General features: G+C 42.6%; 1 protein-coding gene across 1 annotated transcript in view; it reads left to right on the top strand.

The window, feature by feature from the left end:
- The first annotated feature begins 277 nt into the window (after positions 1-277).
- The window catches only part of LOC117261994 (voltage-dependent calcium channel subunit alpha-2/delta-4-like), a 98,849-nt gene continuing 80,187 nt past the window's right edge, over positions 278-18,939 (top strand). The window contains exons 1-3 of the mRNA XM_078167564.1: positions 278-905; positions 11,392-11,473; positions 18,445-18,561. Of these exons, the coding sequence (XP_078023690.1) occupies positions 805-905; positions 11,392-11,473; positions 18,445-18,561 (300 nt within the window). The 5' untranslated portion in view covers positions 278-804. The remainder of the gene's footprint in view (positions 906-11,391; positions 11,474-18,444; positions 18,562-18,939) is intronic.

Genomic DNA, 18,939 nt, shown 5'->3' with positions numbered 1-18,939 from the left:
CATCATGTCACTGTTGGTCGCCCTCCCTCTCTCCCTCCCTCTCTGTTTCAGCAGCCAAACTGAACCTCAGGGTTTCTTTTCTTCCGGCCGCTCTGATTGGTCGCAGGAGAGCCTGTCTCCAGAAATCGCTCTAATCCTCTTAGATAAAACAGAGCCCTCGTCCAATCCCCTGCTCCAATCCCTCCCCCTCTCGTCTCCCTCTCGTTCTCTCTCTCTCTGTGGGGAAGAGGAGTTTTTAATCCAAGTGGATTACGTTGCAAATTGGGTGACAGTGGAGGCGAGCGGCTGCAAAATCTGCTGCAGACGGCCGCTTTGTGTCTTCCTTAATGTGTGCAAGGTGGAGTCATTAACACACCCATCAGTTCTGGTTTCATGAGGAGCTACCTGGAAGAACCTGGAGCAGGTGCACAGGAATCTGTGGAGTCTCTGACATGGACCAGATTTCATCTTTAACCTCAGGAGTTTCTTCTTCTTGCAGATTTTAAATCTCTGCTAGTTTGTTCTGGACGACTTGAAGTCATTCAAAGTCCTCTGGAAGTTTCTTCAAAGAGGATGAGGAGCTAAACAGGAAGTGGTGGGAAGATGCCGGCAGCACAGCAGGTTTATCCAGACATGACAGAGAGCGTTCGGGGTCCCACCGCCGTCTTCTTCTTCTCCTCTCTTTAGCCAACATGAGGAAGCCGTTTCCTACAAACCCCTTATGATCCTCTCAAACTTTCAGAGCTGATCCCAGTTTGTGAAACCGCCTCCGAGATTTTCCGAGTCCAAGCTGCAGGGAGCTTGTTGTCGGGAGTTGGAAGCAGGATGGAGAGCAGGACACTGGGAATGAGGAAGCTCCTGAGAATTCTGGGATTTTTCTGCCTGTGGATTACAGCTCAGGCTCAGATGAAGATCCCACCAGAGACGTAAGTGTCCTTTACTTCTTCTGCTGGATCTCAGCTGCAGCTTTAAGTTCCACCTGCTGCAGGAGAATAATTATCACATGTATAATCAGCTGATTAAGCCCCTTAATGTGCAGGTGTCTCCTTTCTCACTCTACAGGACTGTCAGCTTCAAAGAATTCTTAAACTGCAGCTCCATTAAATTTGAATATTCTAGATTTCCTGTACATCATTAAAGACATATTTGGTATCTTTGGAAACATTCACATCTCCAGAAAGTTCTGTTGGTGTTAACAAGGTTTGGCTGCACAGCATGAGTTTGTGACGCACAGGTCAGTGAGGAAGTGCAATTATCCCACCGCATTGGTAGATTCATTTATTTTAGATGCAAATAAATCGTGCTAACATTTATTTTTACTGGTAATTGTTTCACCACCATCGATCCATTCAGATACAAACACATCATTATTTGAATTTCATGATACAGTGCCTTTAAAATCTTAAAAATGCTTGTCTTGTTTTTACATTAAGAAGCACCACATCCAACTGCTACAGCAAACATATCTGCTCTGTAACTACATCCTGTGTTCTTATTTGAAAAACATGTTAGAAACCAAAAGAGAGAAATTTTCCTATTTTAAAAATGTCTTCATATCATGATCCCGCCCCTGACCTTTGCATCAGTGTTTCTGAAAACCATGCAGCCAGTCTAATTCATATATATATTCACATATTTGCATAAAGCAGTAACGTTGGCGTCTGTCAGCCTGCTGCAACACAACCACATTAGCTTTCCTGCTAAACTCTCCCTCTTATCCAGCTTACAAACATGCACATGCATCTTGTTCTGCACCTCAGCTCCCTGAACGAGTAATCAAACAAACTTTAAGCGGGGAAAAGTGCACAGCTAACATTAGTTTGTTCATCAGAAAGCCAATTAGCTGCTCAGCTGAAGCACATTAAACAGCATGTAAACATACCTGCAGATAATAGTGGTATAACACACTGATTTATTTACATGTGTATAGAAGTCTGGTTTTGGCCCTTATTCTGAAAAAGACAAAAATCCTAGTAATCCAATAATGAAATCGAATATTCCACTAATATTCCTGTTTACATGCAGCTGTGCATACTCTGATTACCAAGCTCTAAGATGTCGTTTATCACGTCAAAACATAGAAGAGAGGAACGGCTGCTGTTTTACCTCTTCCTGTCAAAACAGTATTTTTTTTTAACTTTTCCACAGGTGTGAACACAGCCTCCCTCTTTCATTCCTTCAACACTGCACATCCAAAAACCTGTTGACTTCCAAGTCTTTCAGAAGGTTTAAAAGTAGGTGTGAAGAAATGTCGACCGTGTTCCTCTGAGCGTGCATCTCTACACTGGCCCTGCAAACTTGTTGGTTTGTGCACAACACACAGAGCTGAGCGTAAACAGGCGAGAGGCCGTGTGTCGCAAATTGAGACGCGTATTCTGATTGTGCTGTTTACATGTCTAAAGACTGCTCCTGAAACCTGAGTCATATCAGTGTATCCCACATTTCTTAGTCAGAAAATGCCACAGCTGGAATAAGGCCTGATTCAGGATGTCCAAATTGACGATGCTCTTTGAATGACCCGTATCAGAATATTGTCATACTCAGGGTTATGGTGGAATATAATTGTGCATGTAAACATATTCACTGGCTGCTCATGCCTTGTAAGACAACGCTACAACACAAGTGTGTTTGCTGTCTCTGTCTTGTTCCCCTGCTGGGGCTCAGCCTGCCAACTGCTGTCAATCAAACACAGCGGCTGAGACAGTCAGGGAGTGTTTCTGATATAAGTCCTTTATTTCTTCCTGTTTAATAATGAGATCAGAACTGTTAACAGTACATTTTAGAAAATATGCTGACATTATTTTTGGGGATGATTTCAGTTGGACTTTAAATTGATCCAATGAAACATTTATTTCCAGCAGCTCATGCAGACCATTTGGAGATAAGCACCATGTTATTATCCTCTGTCTTCATGCAGCAGTTGCTACAGTCACACACAGGTCTGTTACAGTCACACTAACAGAACCCTGGTCGCGGTTCTGCTGTGGATGTGCCTTTGAGCAAGGCTTTGTACAGGGCAGCTCCCTGTGTGAACAAACTGTGTGGATTTTAATAGAAGGCTTATATACTGTAGAGCAGTCCTTATTGGACTTGTTCCAAATAAATTAAGCCTCTGATAACAGCCTCCCAGAGTGCACTGTGTTTGCATGGCGACCCTGAGGGAATACGTTGGTGTCAGTTGACTGCAGTTTTCCCTCAGGACTCACTGAAATCTGCTCTCCTCTGTTTCTGCCCACAGCTCAGGCTGAGCAGAGAGATTAGTCCAGGTACAGCTGCTGTAAATGAGCTCATATATACTGTTTAATTTAGAGTTAATATTACCAGGAGAGCTTCGTGTCCAGGCCCAACTTTAACCTGAACCTTTAACCTGAACATCAACCTTTAAATTGTCTGTTAAAGAGGTCACAGCAAATCATCACTTTACAGATCCAACACTCTTATTAAGAGACATGCATAAAAATATGAAAGGAAGTGTTGCGCCTGAAACAGCTGCTTCACACTCTTTAAAATAAACACAAAACAAAGCAGAATGACCTAAACGAAAAAACTGAAAACAAAAAAAAAACATAAATAGGTCAAAACACACACAAACACCAATAAAAACATTAAAATATATATAATATATAAATACAATTTTATATAAATATAAAATACTTGAACACAGCTGGCTGATCAACATTTCATTGGGGAGTCTCAACCAGATTATATTCTTCCTTCTTTAAAATCCAACTCAGTAACTTTTCCTTTGTCCACATTTTTAAACTGTGCTTCCCAGAATGCACCTGTCAGACAGTCCCGTTGTGGTCGCTCATACTAACAGCCTCATTAGCATGGAGCTGTCGGGCAACATTAACATGAAGCAGCAGCCGGACGTTCAGCGCTGCTGCTTCCTGGAGGACACACTCTCCCTCCTCTGTTACCATCTGTGTGCCAGCATGGCTAACTGGCCATCGGCCACGCCCCGTCAGCCCGGTCACCTTCTACCCTGACCCATATTCACCGCCCGCCCAACCGCTGCAGGCGTGGACACAGATCGCGTGTCACCTGGTCACAAACCACACATGCAGAGCCAAAGATGTGACTTTGTGATGCAAAGTGAAAATTACTGGATTTAGTTTCAGTTGATGTGGAATTAAAATGCTGGTGAGGACAGGAGGTCAGGAGTGTGTCACAGCATGGAGGAAATATTCAGATCCTTTACTTCAGTAAAAATACTCCGTTACAAATAAAAGTCCTACACTGAAAATGCTCCTGTAGTAAAAGTATGTTAAAGTAAAGAATAAAAATGTCCCCACTACTTTTATAGACAGTATTATTAGATTATTACTCATGCATCTAACTAAACTGGAAGTGTCTTAAATCGCATACTTCTGTTCTAAACACTTAATATTTTGAGTGCACAAGTGCACACAGCATAGTACAGGAAAATGCAGTGTCTTTCTGGTGCACTCAGGAGGTCAAAAGGTTGAGTGTGGAATGATGGACTCTTCTCACCCTGACCGGTCGCCATCTTTGTGACGTAGCAAACGTAGTAACCTTTGACACGGTGGCTGCAGCACGGGGCCTGTTATTTTTACTATTTCTGTTTCAAAACTGTTGTCGAATAGAAGCCGTCAGTAATGTTTGTTTGGTCTGTAATGATTTGTTACTTGGAACAATAATGTTTTAATCAGCAGTAATGTTAATGACAGAGTAAATCTGGTTCATGTGTTGGCGATAATGCTCCACCGTCCGTTTGCAATTCATGCGTGATTTGAGACACACTCTTGGTCTCTCTGTCGGTCTGTATGTCTGTTCATCCAATCAACTTCAGACAGCGTATGTTACTGAGGACCCAAGAAGGTACAGTGTTGAGCTCTTGGGATCAATGGGACGTATTTATATGTTGTCTGTTATACACACATTGTGTGGTGAATTGAGAGGGACCCCTATTAACTGTTAAAACTTATCTATCTACTGTAGACTGATCCATTTAGTTTTCTCTTGATAGATGTTTGGGAGGTAGAATCCTCATTTTCGATTTGTTTCTGAGCTGAAAAATAGATTAAGTATCTTACAAAGTCAATGGCACCTTGTAACAATTTTAATCATCAAATTCAAATGATGCTTGATGAGACAAAATATTATGACTTTCTCAAAATGCTGTTTTGTTTTTACTTTCTAAGCTGTCTTTCATTTCTGACACAGATTTTAGGCTCAGGTGGCTGATGTTTGTGTTTTCATGACGTCACTGCAGTGTTGTAATGATTGACCTTCTTCCTGTTGGTTGTAACTTGTAATATTCTGAGTTGCGTCTGTCTTTGCGTCCAGGTTACAGTGGACAGATTTGGATTCAATCTGTGGGACAGATCAGCCTCAGCACCGAGGATCAGATGATTAGATTTTAGAGGTGATCTTGATAGAGGATTTATTTTTGGTGGAGGGATTTTAGTTGACCAGACGGAAAGATGCTGCAGGTTCATGAGCTCTGACCAAAGAGTCAGTGTAAGGACCTTTGATTTTTATCACATTATTCACTTGATACAAGTTTCTCTCTACACTTTGGTACTCATAACCCATAAAAATATCTCTGTGCATTTGGAGTGGGTCTGAGTGCCACACTAACAGTACTATGTATATTTTTACATGGCATCACTCTTTTGTTAAAAGCCCGAGATGAAAAGTAAATCTGTGGAGAGCTGAAGGATTTATTGTTGCTTCAGAGCAAGCAGCAGTTTGAGAGGTCGTCCTGAAGTTGAAGGTTTGATCTCACTTTTTTTAATATAGCTTTATGTTCACAGTCTGAATAAAATGAAAAAGTAAACTGGGCTGGTTAAAGACAACTGATTTAAAACTAAATTTGAATAAAAGGTTTCTTTTGATCAGGTGGAGCAAAGTGGATAATCAAAGGAGGGAACTGCTAGGGAACGTTGTCCTCATGGCAGGACCTGGCCGACCACTTTGTCTCTCTGCCGCCACATCCTGAGACTTTAAGGCTGCTGTCAGCCCTAGAGTGGTCTCCTCTGGTCTGAATCAGGGACTCATGTTGTTCCAAAGTTGTATAATTGCCTAGAGTTGGTTCGTGTTCTCACGGCAGCATTTACAAGAGGACCAGATCAAATGCCTTGTGTGAGAAAGCTGCTCTTGATTGGTCAGAATTTCCATGTGGGAAAAATCCAGGAAGTAAAGCAAACGTTGAAGAAGAGTACACTTGCAAGATAAATGTGACACTTTCTAATGTCACAATGGAGGGACAACTACGCAGGTTGATTTTAGCGCTGCTCATCGTGGACTATATTGCTGTCATTGTTCATTTTAGTCAAACCATACAGTTTGTAAACGAGGCGCGGCTCCAACTAGAAAACAATGTTTTGATGCATTGGATGTGCTGAATGTGCATATTAAGGCAGTACAGGAGGAGGTGCACATTAATAATCCTCCAGGACTGTAACATGCTCATGTTTAACCCAAACAATGTGTCATGTGACTGCAGTTGCTTCACATCCAGGTCGGAACACCTTCTCACCACAAACCAACCGCACCAGAGTTCCTTTGGAACCGGACCGAGACCACCTCTTCAAGAAGGTCTCAGTCTGGTTGGTTTGGTGTGTTCACACCTGAGTGTGATTGATGTGTTCACACCTGCCCAAACGAACCGCACAGAGGGGACAAATGAACTTGAGTTAGACTGAACTGAACCAAACAGGGCAGCTGTGAAAGCAGCTTAAAATGTCTTAATTTTTGAGGGCGGATTCATCAGCGCTGGCGAACATCATCCTCGTGGCAGGGCATTCACGACTGCCAGGTCTCTCTGTCGCCGTCTCCCGAGACTTTAATAAAAACAGGAGAGAGTAGCGGCAGCAACAAGTCCAACAACCCCGGGCCTACTTTGTTTCTTTTTCACGGTGGTTATTGTATTATTGTATTATTGCCTCAAACTTTGGCAGCCAAGGGGAGCTGTGTACGCAGCCTTAGCATGGTTGCTCTCAAATCCTGATCAAAAGAATCTTCTTTATTCAAAAGTTATTTACCCCCTCTTACATAAGTGTTGGTGTTTCCTCATTGGCAGCTGTTTGGTGCTGACTGAGCTGTGGATGCTGACAGCTAGCTAGCTAGCCAGCTGCTACATGAGTAAAATTTAGCAACTTAATGCTCCATCAGCACACTGTTGTCACAGTGTAGGAAAGCACTCTGCTATTATCAGATGAATTACAACTTTGTTTGGCTCATTTTCTGCAGCTAGTGTAATGTTGGCATGAAAGCATGGTGGAATTAGCTAGCTAGCCTGCCGCGGTTGAAACTGCAGGTTTGGACGGAGAAAAGAGAGGATCACCTCATCAGTTTGTTTGAGGAACAGCTGTGTCTGTATGAGACAAGCCTTAAACTTATTGAGAAACGTTACTGACTGTGTTTTACATGTCACACTGTTGGAACGGGTGCTGCCACCTTTGTAACGACCCGTAATTAGAGGTTGACCCATTCATCAGTTTGTCCAATTAATCGGCGGCGATAGGATGTTTTTCTACAAACGGTCGTTATTAGTAGAACTTGGCTCTGATAGTAGCCGATGGCTGTGCAGCCTCCACCAGTCACACGGGAACGTATGTCACAGAGCGGAGCTGGAGAGGGAGGGTTGTGTTAAATGATCAGAAGGGTTCAGCTGCTCCTCTCTGCTGTGTGAAGTTTTCAGCTGGACCACAACAGTGAGGCAGAGTCCTGACTGAGTGAACGCCACCACTTCCCATTTTAGATCGAAAGCCCTTTAGCATCATGCACAGTCCAGCCACATAATAGGTTTTAACCTAGTCTTGTTTAATCATAGACAGCCTGTGTGTGTGTGTGTGTGTGTGTGTGTGTGTGTGTGTGAGCTCAGAGGATTAATGTCCAGAACAGATGGATCAATAAACTACTCCCTTGTTAAACACATGCTAAGACAATATGCTGAGTCAGTTCCTTCAGTGGCGTGTGTGTGTGTGTGTGTGTGTGTGTGTGTGTGTGTGTGTGTGAGAGAGAGAGAGAGAGAGAGAGAGAGCTCTCTGCAGGCTCCACACTGTCTTCATCCTGTCTGTGTAATTACTTTGCACTGGGAGAAATTCAGATTATTTCTCTTTATTGCAGCAAAAATCTTAAAAAAAGAACAAAATTATCGAACAGTGAATGTGATGTGAAATTATTAGCCGTTGCCAATTCTGAGGTGCTTTTACTTTACTTTACCAAGGCAGCTGTGGCTCACATGGCAGTGTCCACAAATCGGAGGATAGGTGGTTCGATTCCCGGCTCCTCCAGTCCACATGTCCAAAGTGTCCTTGGGCAAGACACTGAACCCAAATTGCTCCTGATGGCTGCTCCATCAGTGTGTGAGAGCATGTGAATGGCTTCTGAGCAGCAGGTGGCAAGATTAAAAACCTACAATGAATAAATAAAATACAATGCACTGGTATGAAGAAAATGAAGGCTCCTGACAGAAGACAAAAGTAGCTCTTCCTCAGTCAGCAACAATATTTAAATCTTGCTTACATCACTGATAATAATTCAGTAGTTTGTTATATGGACAGCATATTGGTGCATAAAGAGTACTTTTACTTTTATATTTTAAGTACTCTTTGCTGATAGTAATTACAGACTTTTATTAAAGAAGGGTTGGAATGCAGGACTTATACTTGTAACAGTATTTTTAAATTGTGCTGTTGCTTCTTTTACTTGAGTAAATGATCTGAAAACTTTTTCCACTCTTGTTGTGAGAGCAGCTGTATGTAGGAGCTAAACTCCTTGATCAGTAGTTAGACAGGAGAATAAAGAATCAGTCACAAAACTAAAACTAATCATGCAGAAATGGTCATAATTACATTAATGAATAATTATAAGTATCTAAAAATCTAATGTACAACAGTATAAAAATACACACCTGCCACACACTCAGGTGTGCAAAGACATCTTGAACTGGTGTTTTGTCAACATGAGGATCAGACTCTGTAACATGAAGGATTATATATGAGACACACTGAGACATGAACTTTAGTTGCTCTCAGGACCTCAAACAGAGACCTGCTTCACAGAGTCTGCAGCACAGTGTGTGTGTGTGTGTGTGTGTGTGTGTGTGTGTGTGTGATGTGTTGATTGTGTTTTTGTGTCATTGTGAGTTTGTGTATGAGCAGACACCTGCAGCTCTCTGCTGTGACCCAGATGAAGAACAGATTATCTAAATCTCTTTCATCACCGTCATATTCAGCCGTCTTTTTCTGCCGTAACTCGCCACCGCTGCTGCTGCTGCAGAGCGTCACCATGGCAACAGACAACCAAACACAAAGCAACACATCCACGTTCACATAAACACACACAGTCACAGTACAGTACACTGTTTATATGTCTGTTTTATTATTTTGTTGTTGCGTCGTATAACTTTATTACAGTCAACAAACAAATTGACAACAACGACAAGTTGATGACAGGAAGTGGAAATTTCACATGTAAGTGTTTCAGTAAACGTTTATGTAAAAAAGAAGATAGAAACATAAACACAGCAACAGTGATAGTCACTATACCCTGATGCAGACAGCGATGTCACACACCAAAGTGAAGTCACTGTATCGCTCTGTTCAGAGCCAGACTCCATTAACAAATACAGTGGTTTAACGCAGCTGGACACAGAAGCTGCTGGTCGACTGCTGCCTTGATCAGTTAGATAGTTTGTGTTAATGTGTGACTTTGGTGTTTAAAAGAGTTAGTTTAGGAACACCAAAGTGAATGATAAATGATGGAGGCAGTGGTAGACCAGCAGCTCCTGTGTTCAGAGCTAAAACCACTGTCTGTGGAGTCTGGCTTTGATGTAAGCAGAGACAGGGAGCTAGAGTCGTTAATGGCTTCCTCGTTGGAAAAGGTTGTCTGACAGCCAGATAAAAATATTCTGTATTTTAAGTATAACGTACACTTAAACTGTTACTGATTTTTTTAAGGTGGCTAAAATATATTTTGTTGCTGCACGCGTCCACAGCAGGACATTGTATAACCTAACACCTGTGTCAGCACGCCTGCCTGCTTCTCCAAGCCGGGGATGTTTCGACCAACAAAATACACTAAATATGAGTTTGTACCTCAAACACCCCCACTTCAAAAAGTCCAAACTGCCTCTTTAACCATCTCTACTGCCACCATTACACTCTGGCAGAGCGCACTCTGTCTGTGGAGACGGAGCAGCAGAGCGCCGAGCGGAGTGAATGTGTGATTAACTTAAGCGTTGGTTCATTCATGTAGAAATATAACGCTGCGTTTCTTCCACCAACAGGGCTCTCATTTTAGTGTAGAGCGTCAGACTGAATTTACCAACGCACCATGTCAGGTCACTCACTCTCCGGGACCGCCAGTGTTACTTGAATAAGTAAACACTGACCAACGGGACCAGACTGGCCGACCCGTATGCTCTCACTCAGTGGATGGATGATGTCACAGGAAGCCAATCTTACAAAGGAGGACCACACTTGTTTGTTTTGCTATGGAAGCTAACGTTAGCTAATGTGCTAAAAAGTTAGCGTTGCAGAGAAATCCAATATTCCTCTTAATCCCTCCCCAGTTTCTGATGAGGTGGACATGATAACCCTTAATACACATAACCTTATTCATCCCTACAACAGGAAATACTTTTTCCCTAACCTGATATGAAGTGTGCGCTGCACATGTGAGCATTTTTGATGATGGCCTCCGTCCAGTCCTTTGGTCTTATCACATTTAACCATAGTTGTCTTTGTTTTTGTTGACGGGCAGTGGCGGCTGGTTTTGAGCCATGACTCCTTCTATTCTGGCTCCCAATAACACAACAAGACAAACACATTTTAACACTCCTGTGGAGCCTACAGCCCTGTGGGGGAGAGGCAGCTGCTCCTCCAGCTAACAAACTGACGTCATTGTGACGTTGGCTCTGAAAAGGTCTATACACACACCACTACAACCATTTCTGCCACTCTTAACCACCACTGCTGCTGTTTTCAGTCGTTTGATACAAACCGTCCAGCAAACACTGCTTTCTTGTTTAACTTGAACGTGCTTCGATGAGCCTCAGTGTGCAGTTTAATAAAACGTTTGTTTTACAAAAATGGTTCAGTTTAATCCTTTAAAGCATTTTAGTCTTTAGACTCTTTTAGTCTGTTTTTAAGTTTGTTTGTTTGTTTGTTTGTTTGTTTGTTTGTGTCTCTCCATCTTTGCTGTCCTTTTTGGATGTTTGCAATAATTTTGCATATTTTCAGTGTCTTTAATCACACGTGTGAGGGGCCAAATGTTCGTAATGACATGGAAATAAAAAGTACCAGTGCAGGCATTATTTACTTTACAGCTGTTGTGTTAACTTGTTCACCACCAGTCTGATGCTGTATTCTTGTATCCTGTAGGTTTCATCCTTCATGTTGTATTTCGCTGTTGACTCCTCGTCCGTCTGTGTTTCAGGGTGCAGCAGTGGGCGTCTGTGTTCTCCACTCAGCTTCGAGAAATCACCACCAAATACTCCGGCTCTCTGCTGCTGCAGAAGGTAAATGAAGCAGGTTTCTTGTAAAGGATGGCAGTCAGGTGACATTTAAAAGTTAAATTCTGAGCAGGTTGGCAAATTTACAAAATAAAAGTCCAGCTCAAGTAGAGAGGTCAAAGAATAAATTCCTAAACATGATTTGATTGAATTGAATATTATTTATTTTACTTCAATTTGTTTTTATATTTTGGGGAAAGATACAGTAATTTTTTTTGCTGATTACTGGAAGCAAAAGGCGCCTATTTCACAGAACGACCTGTTTCTGTGTTAACAAACATGGAGGAAATCTTGAAAAGTAAAATTTGTAATTTGCTGTTGGGAAAAATACTTCCAGAATGAGCAGCTGATCCCACTTCACCACCTCAGAGTTTCTTTCAACTTCAGGAGGAGAAGTAGACGTGTTTCATGAAGCCAGAGAGAGAAACCTGATGAATGCTGAAGCTTCACATCAGTTGGGTCTGTTTCCTGCTGCTGGTTTCTGTTTTTTATTGATTATTGACCACCTGTGCTAGATACAGTAGAGGCTGCAGGAAGGATTAAGATCACTGACATTTTTAAATGGCTTTGCTTGAAGGTACATTGTGCCAACACTGTGACAGTCACACATGAGAACAAGAACAATACAAAAAATTAAGCTGTTTTTTTTTCTGGCATTAAAAAGTCTTTTTGGTTGATTCTCCTTTAAACATTAAAGCAGGATGACGCTGTGTTTTGGATTAGAGTCATCAGATGATGTGATGTAATTTTGTATTAGACTGAAAAAAGTAAAAGAAACTCATGAAATGCAGCTGAACCTCAAACTGGTCCGATGGCCACCAGACTGGTTGAACTGGGAGCAGAGAGCAGTGGGAGCAGAGTGTCGGTCTGTGTGATAGCGTCTGTCTGTGTGGGTGTATTTATGTGTGTTTAGTACACACACACGCACACGCACACACACACACACACACACACACACACACACACTCAGGGATCATGGTAATGCCCAGATTGAGGGCCGAGCCCTCTTTACCGGCGTCAGGATTTGTGGCCTGTTCTGATTTTAGACATTCATCCATTTATCTGTCAGATTTAGATTTATCACAGGCAGTCTGCAGTTTGTCTGCTCTCACAAACACACAGCCACCTCCTGCAGTGAGAACAAACCACCCGGCAACACGTCTGCAAACAGTTTCTGGTTCCATCTTGTTGTTTTTATTGAGACTATCAGTGAAAAGTTTGTTGTCTGCTGCCACAGAGCCCGATGTGGTCCAGTCACAAGTGTGAGACGACTCCTCTGTACGTCTCGAATATGTTTGGAAGAAATATTTTAAAGACCTAAATATGCAAAAGTAACTTCCTCCTGACTGAAGTTTTCAACAGCTTCATTTGGATGAAAAAGCTGGTGGAAAATAAGGTGTGTCAGATTTAGTTGCCACAGCTGTTAATTTATTGTGTCACATACATATTTAACATTCAGGTGAATATAAGTATCAGATACACAATGTTAAAAAAAGAAAACATCACCGGCTGACGGTGGGCTTTGCTTTATCTGTGTAGGAGAAAAGGAGCTGACAGAAATATTAGCTTCAGTTTCAGAGCCTCCCATTAAAGGGAAATGTGGGTTTATTTCAACCTGTCTCCTATCGTCCTAAATTTGTTTCAAGTGACTAGTGACATAAAAATAATAGTTAGCATGTTAGCCGTTAGCCTAGATACAGCCGGGGCGCATAGTAGCATCAGACCTGTTAAAACGTAAGTGAACGGGCAACCTTCAAGTGCAAAGTTAGTCCACTAAACAAGCTTTTTTTCCACAAAGACCGGCTCATATCGTTAGGATAAATGTCAGAGAACATATAGAAAACGACATGTAAACGTGTTGTCTTACCTTACCGGTGTGCTGCCATGTTTGTTGTTTACCATCTAGCTATGCTTTCCAAAGCGCGGCTGAAATCTCGCGAGAACAAGCAGCAACAGCTGGAAGGCAGAACCGGACAGTAGCCTGAAAAGTTCATTCATTTATTTTATGAAAGATTTATAGAATAATGGCTGACTTTTTGCCAGATTTTGACTTTGTGGAGGAGGAATTTGATTTTGCAGAGTTTGATGGCCGCCCTTATTTATTTGAGCCAGAATACACTGACGAAGAGCTTCGTGAAATTGAAGAACGGAGGAGGAGAGAGAGAGAGGCGCAACAGGTAGAGGACGAGAGAGGAGGAATGGCTGCTGCAAGGCTGCGTAGCTCTGGAGATTGGTGGTGTACCTGTGAATGCTGTGCCCCAGTGCCCACAGAAGAGGAATGCCTCTGTTGCAAGGAATGGGACCGGTTGCAGCCTTATTTTCAAGGTCTGGATGTGACCGAGGACGAGACACCTCCACCTGGAGTAGTATCCAGCTGGGCTTTATCTAGAGCTCCCAAGATATATTTCGGCCGTGCTTTGGAAAGCAGAGCTAGATGGTAAACAAACATGGCAGCACACCGGTAAGGTAAGACAACACGTTTACATGTCGTTTTCTATATGTTCTCTGACATTTATCCTAACGATATGAGGCGGTCTTTGTGGAGAAAAAGCTTGTTTAGTGGACTAACTTTGCACTTGAAGGTTGCCCGTTCACTTATGTTTTAACAGGTCTGACGCTACTATGCACCCCGGCTGTATCTAGGCTAACGGCTAACATGCTAACTATTATTTTTATGTCACTAGTCACTTGAAACAAATTTAGGACGATAGGAGACATGTTCAAATAAACCCACATTTCCCTTTAAGAGCCCACTACATATTAAAAACTTCCCTGAAGACAGAAGTCAGAGTGATTCTTGCTTAAAGTCTGATTTCTTCCAAACAACCCCGACCCAAATCATTGTTTAAAACTGTGCCATCCTGTTATCTTGTTCTGTTTCTGTAACTTTCCTTCTTGTAAATAGGGTAGGCAATAATAAGCTGTTGCTTCAGCCTACTCCTTTTCAACCATACTTAATATAGAAATCCTAATTGTATGTATGTAAATATCATGTTCTGTTGAATGGACGAATAAATTACCACTACTACTACCCGCATCTTTCAAACTCTACACCTCCTGTTTGTAAAACAGACTTTCTTCTATAACTTTGTCGTCTTCAAGTCTAATTTCTTTTCAACTCTCTCTATTAGTTTTGACACAAAATAGACAGTATTCACAAAAACAGTGAAGGAAACAGGGTTCTCAGATATCTGTTATAATTCCCATCCCACTCCTAGCCATCCTCCTGGATTCCAGTCCTGAGAGGTTGGGTCCCTCCCTAAGAGGGGTTGCCAAATTTTGTGAGGGATCTCCTCAGAGAGAATCTGATTCTCTAAATCTAATGCACTGTTGTTGAGTCTCCAGTCGAGTAAGGTCGTAAAAGCAAGGATCTGTTGTGCAGTCTTGGCCATATTGGGCGCAAAGAGGGCAGTGAGGGGGTCAGGGTCAACTGTTTTACCCAGTACATTACTAATGTCTCAAATATAGCAGCCCACAACTCTGATTATTGTGGGCATTACAGGAGCATGTGTACATAGTCACACCTGAATCAGTCCTGTTTGGATATATGTTGGCCAGCCTCTCCATGCCTGATTGGAGTCAACCCAGATGGTGTCACAGTGATGCCATCAGGGTTCTCACAGGCTTATATATATTTGACTAAACATGGCAGATAAATTGATAAATTTCTAAAATCAGAGCAGGCCTACCTGTCCTGTGGCCGTATTACAGTTGTTTTTAAATTTTCTGCAAAAAGTTTCATTTAAAAACGTGAATACTTCTGCTACAGAAAAGAGACGCCAGTTCAAAAACACCAGATTTATCAGCCCCGAAAATCTTGCATCAGTTCAAGTAATAGTTCATGCGAAAACAAAATAAATTGTATGTTGTCCTCACCTCCCTAGGGTTTATGTGGTCCCAGAAAAAGTTCTCCATCGAATGGCGTTAAGACGAGCTGAGCACCCAATAGAATGAAAGCATATCAGTGTGAACTAAAGACTGTGAAACATCAAACCTCCCGTGATGAGATTTCTTGTGTCTGCAGGCTTTGTTTAGTGATAGTTTAGTAAAATAGTTGTGTTTGAATTTCTCTGTGCCCACAAATGGATACCAGATGTTATTCAGATGGTTTATAACCTTTCTTGCTCTTTGTACAGCCTCGAAGTCTGTTTGGACTGATATGCTTTTATTTTTTGGGTGCTCTTCTCTTTGTAACACCATTCGGTACAACTTTTCCTGGGATCATGGTGAGCCGAGCGAGGGGAGAACTACAGTATATACAGTTTATACTGTGTGTGTGAGTGGATGCAGACCAGAAACAGGACATCTGCTGAGGTAACACCGAACGTTTGGCTCTGCTCATGTATTCTTGTCAGTAAGTGGGTTGCTTGGACTAATTGAAATTAGCGAATGACTTAATCGAGTGATTAAATAACCAGACTGGGCTGTTCCTCCTGGCTCTCAGCTGGCTGATCTACCTCGAGCTCCTTGATCCAGAGAAAGTGACCTGATTCCCTCGGAGAGCCTCGCTGTAAGAACAAAAACAAAAACACACATCTCCACATCGCAGCTAATCTGACAGTGAGTCTTTCAGTCCCAATTATAGGACAGAAACAAACCAAACTGCCAACAGCATTAGATCAGCTCCACTGTTTCATCTGTTTCAATTACTGTGTGGAAAAATCCTAAAGTAACTTTAATTTAACAACACAAGTCGTGGAGTAACAGCAGTTCATTATTATATAAAATAAGATCACTGCCTGGATTGAAAAGAATTAAAGAATAATTCAAATCTGTGTTTGATTTTGTCCTCACTGGCCAAAAATCCCATAATAAACATTAAGGATATTGAAATTTAGGAGGTCTGAGAGAAAACTAGTCTGCTGCACCTCCTCTTTGCTCTGTTTTCAGCCTTTAGAAAATCTAGCCTGTGACGGGAGACTTTGGCCAATCACAGGTTATTTTCAGACAGAGGGCGTTGCTATTGGCTTCACTACAAATGCACATTGGCGTGCATGTCGTGGCTGAGTCAATGACGGAGAATCCTGCAGAGATAGTTGCTGTTCCAGCATCGGCAACAACTGCTTACACTGGGAAGCAACCCAAAAAAGGAAGGCAGACTATAGCCCCGTTTCCACCGAGCAGTTCAGTTCAGTAGTTTCTGTTCCCACTGTGTAAAGTTGTGGATGGTCCCAACAGAAGCGTTCCTTAGCGTCCCCATGTTTGGTCCCCCCTCTGTTGGGGTACCTAGCACACAGATCTGGTACTAAAAGGTGGAGCTGTGAACACTGCAGTCTGATTGGTCAGTAGAGGACGCTCACTGTGCTCAGGGCTGAGTTGTGTCTGGTTTTGAGGCTCATGTAACCACTGTTCACACTGTGGAGAGTTTTATTAGTAAACTGTAACTATAAAATGAAAGGATGTTTTGCTGCCTCTCACAGCAGCTGGAGTCTGAAAAAAAATAACTTCATTCACTGGGCCGACTGCCGGCAACTTTTAAGGTGGAACGTTAACTTGTAATGTTACTCAATGCATGAGTTGATGACGTGAATCCATCAGCACACCTTAAATTTCACTGTGACAACTTTGACCATCACTTTAGTTTTTATGACGTAACACAACACTAAACCCCTGAGCTTGCCTGAGAAGGACTAAATGCACAAAGCTGCTATTTTTAAATATCCCATGGAGAGAGACTCTCACTGCAGCCTGTTCTATTTTGTTGTGAAAATGTGGGCGTGCAGCCTCGTTCTGTGGACGATAAACCAGGTGCAGACTTCCATCTGTGTCACCGCTGATGAGGAAATACAGCGAGTGCTGGACGGAGCAGTGAGTGACAACAACCCCGCCCACATTTAAGAGGACTGTCTGAACAGACCCAGGGTCTAGGTACCATGTCTGAAGGGTTACTGCTGGTTCCAAAGGTGCTGGACTGAAAGGGTTTGGTGGAGACGGGACTTAAAAGACAGTCTGACGATAAACTATAAAACTCACTATCTGGAAAATCATATCACTATCAGCGAAGTGTGTCAGATATGAAGAAAAAATGTTGGTAATAGTTTTGCCTTCTGCTAACCTGTGCTAAAGACTCATGGCTGCGGCTTCAAGTTCACGTTTATCTAGCTAACAACAGCTTGAGACTTAAATCACAGTGTGTCCTTCGCCTCAGTCCCTGCTGCTACCGACCTCTGGCTGAGAGGAGAGCAGGCAGCAGCTCTGTAGAAAGACCCTGAGTCAGTGGCCACAGCAACCTGAATCCACCCTGCGCACACTCCCGCTCCAGGGCAATGGACAGCCCCGGATCAGAAAACTTTATGTTGCTGCTGTTACAAACTGCTGTTACCTTCCGTAGTGGCTTGAGGGTTTGCACTGGTTGAATTCAAGCCACTCCAGCTGGCAACTGAAGGCTCGTCCCCAAAGCCTCTGCCTGCTCTCCTCCTGAGGAAGCACTCCACAGCAGTGGGGGGGAAGCTGAGGCACCATGGGATGGCTCGCAGCTAATTCTTGATTCATTTGTGGTCTGATAAACAGAGAGAGAGCCGGCAAGGAGGGTCTGAGAGAATGAGCAGTGGGCTGTGGGACACACTGGGTTACTGTGTGAAGTGGGTGCATCTGCCTGTGGTCATCTGATGGGAGGGGCTTAGGACAGAGAGGGCGGAGCTGCAGGACAAGGGAGCTTGTTACCTTTTTGTTGTTGTCTTTTTCAGATTTCTGCCTCCCCAGCTTTTATTTACACAACAAACAACAGATATTCCTTTACAACTCATTCACAGATCACCCCAGTGGTCAGTTTAATAATGATGACATTATCAAGAAGATCTTTTTGACAAGACAAACAGTAGAGTAACAGTGGTTCCTGTTTTATTATACAAACATAAAATCAATAGAGAGACAAACGACATCTGCTCTTTTGAAGAACAATGCTTACGTCCACACTGACTTTGTGCAAATATACAGAGCTCTGGTATGTTTAACAATCTGTGTTTGTTCCCTCTCAGAAACTGAAGGATGTGGAGTCCATCATTAAGATCGTAGAGCTGGAAGGAAACGACCTGGTGAAAGATTATTCTGATGAGATTGAGCGAATGTTGGGAAGCAAGATGAAGTCAGTGAAGGTGAGGACAAAGAGGCTACTTCATCAACTCCAGGTCTTCATTGGTGTCTGAGAAACACTGATCAGCCTAGTTAGCGTGATTAGGAGCATTCATTTCTGGGACCTTGATTTTTGTACTTTTTCCTGCTTTACCAAAGAACACCTGTCAGACCAGACATCAGAGCCAGGCAGGTCTGATTCACAAAAGAAATTACTCTCATGATATGACAGTGCTGAATGCAGTTTTCTATGTGGCTCACATGTGGTATAAATGCCAAAAACACAGTGGACAGAACAATGACAGAGAGAAGGAGAAAACAGTGAGCTACAGGTCCTGACCGACGAGGTACCGAGGTGTTCCTCAAAACTTAAGGTGAAGAATTTAAACATGACTGAGAGA

The sequence above is a fragment of the Epinephelus lanceolatus genome, chromosome 5, assembly GCF_041903045.1.
Source record: "Epinephelus lanceolatus isolate andai-2023 chromosome 5, ASM4190304v1, whole genome shotgun sequence".
NCBI lineage: Eukaryota > Metazoa > Chordata > Actinopteri > Perciformes > Serranidae > Epinephelus > Epinephelus lanceolatus.
The sequence above is the reverse complement of the archived record's forward strand: the minus strand, read 5'-3'. Positions and strand labels throughout refer to the sequence as shown.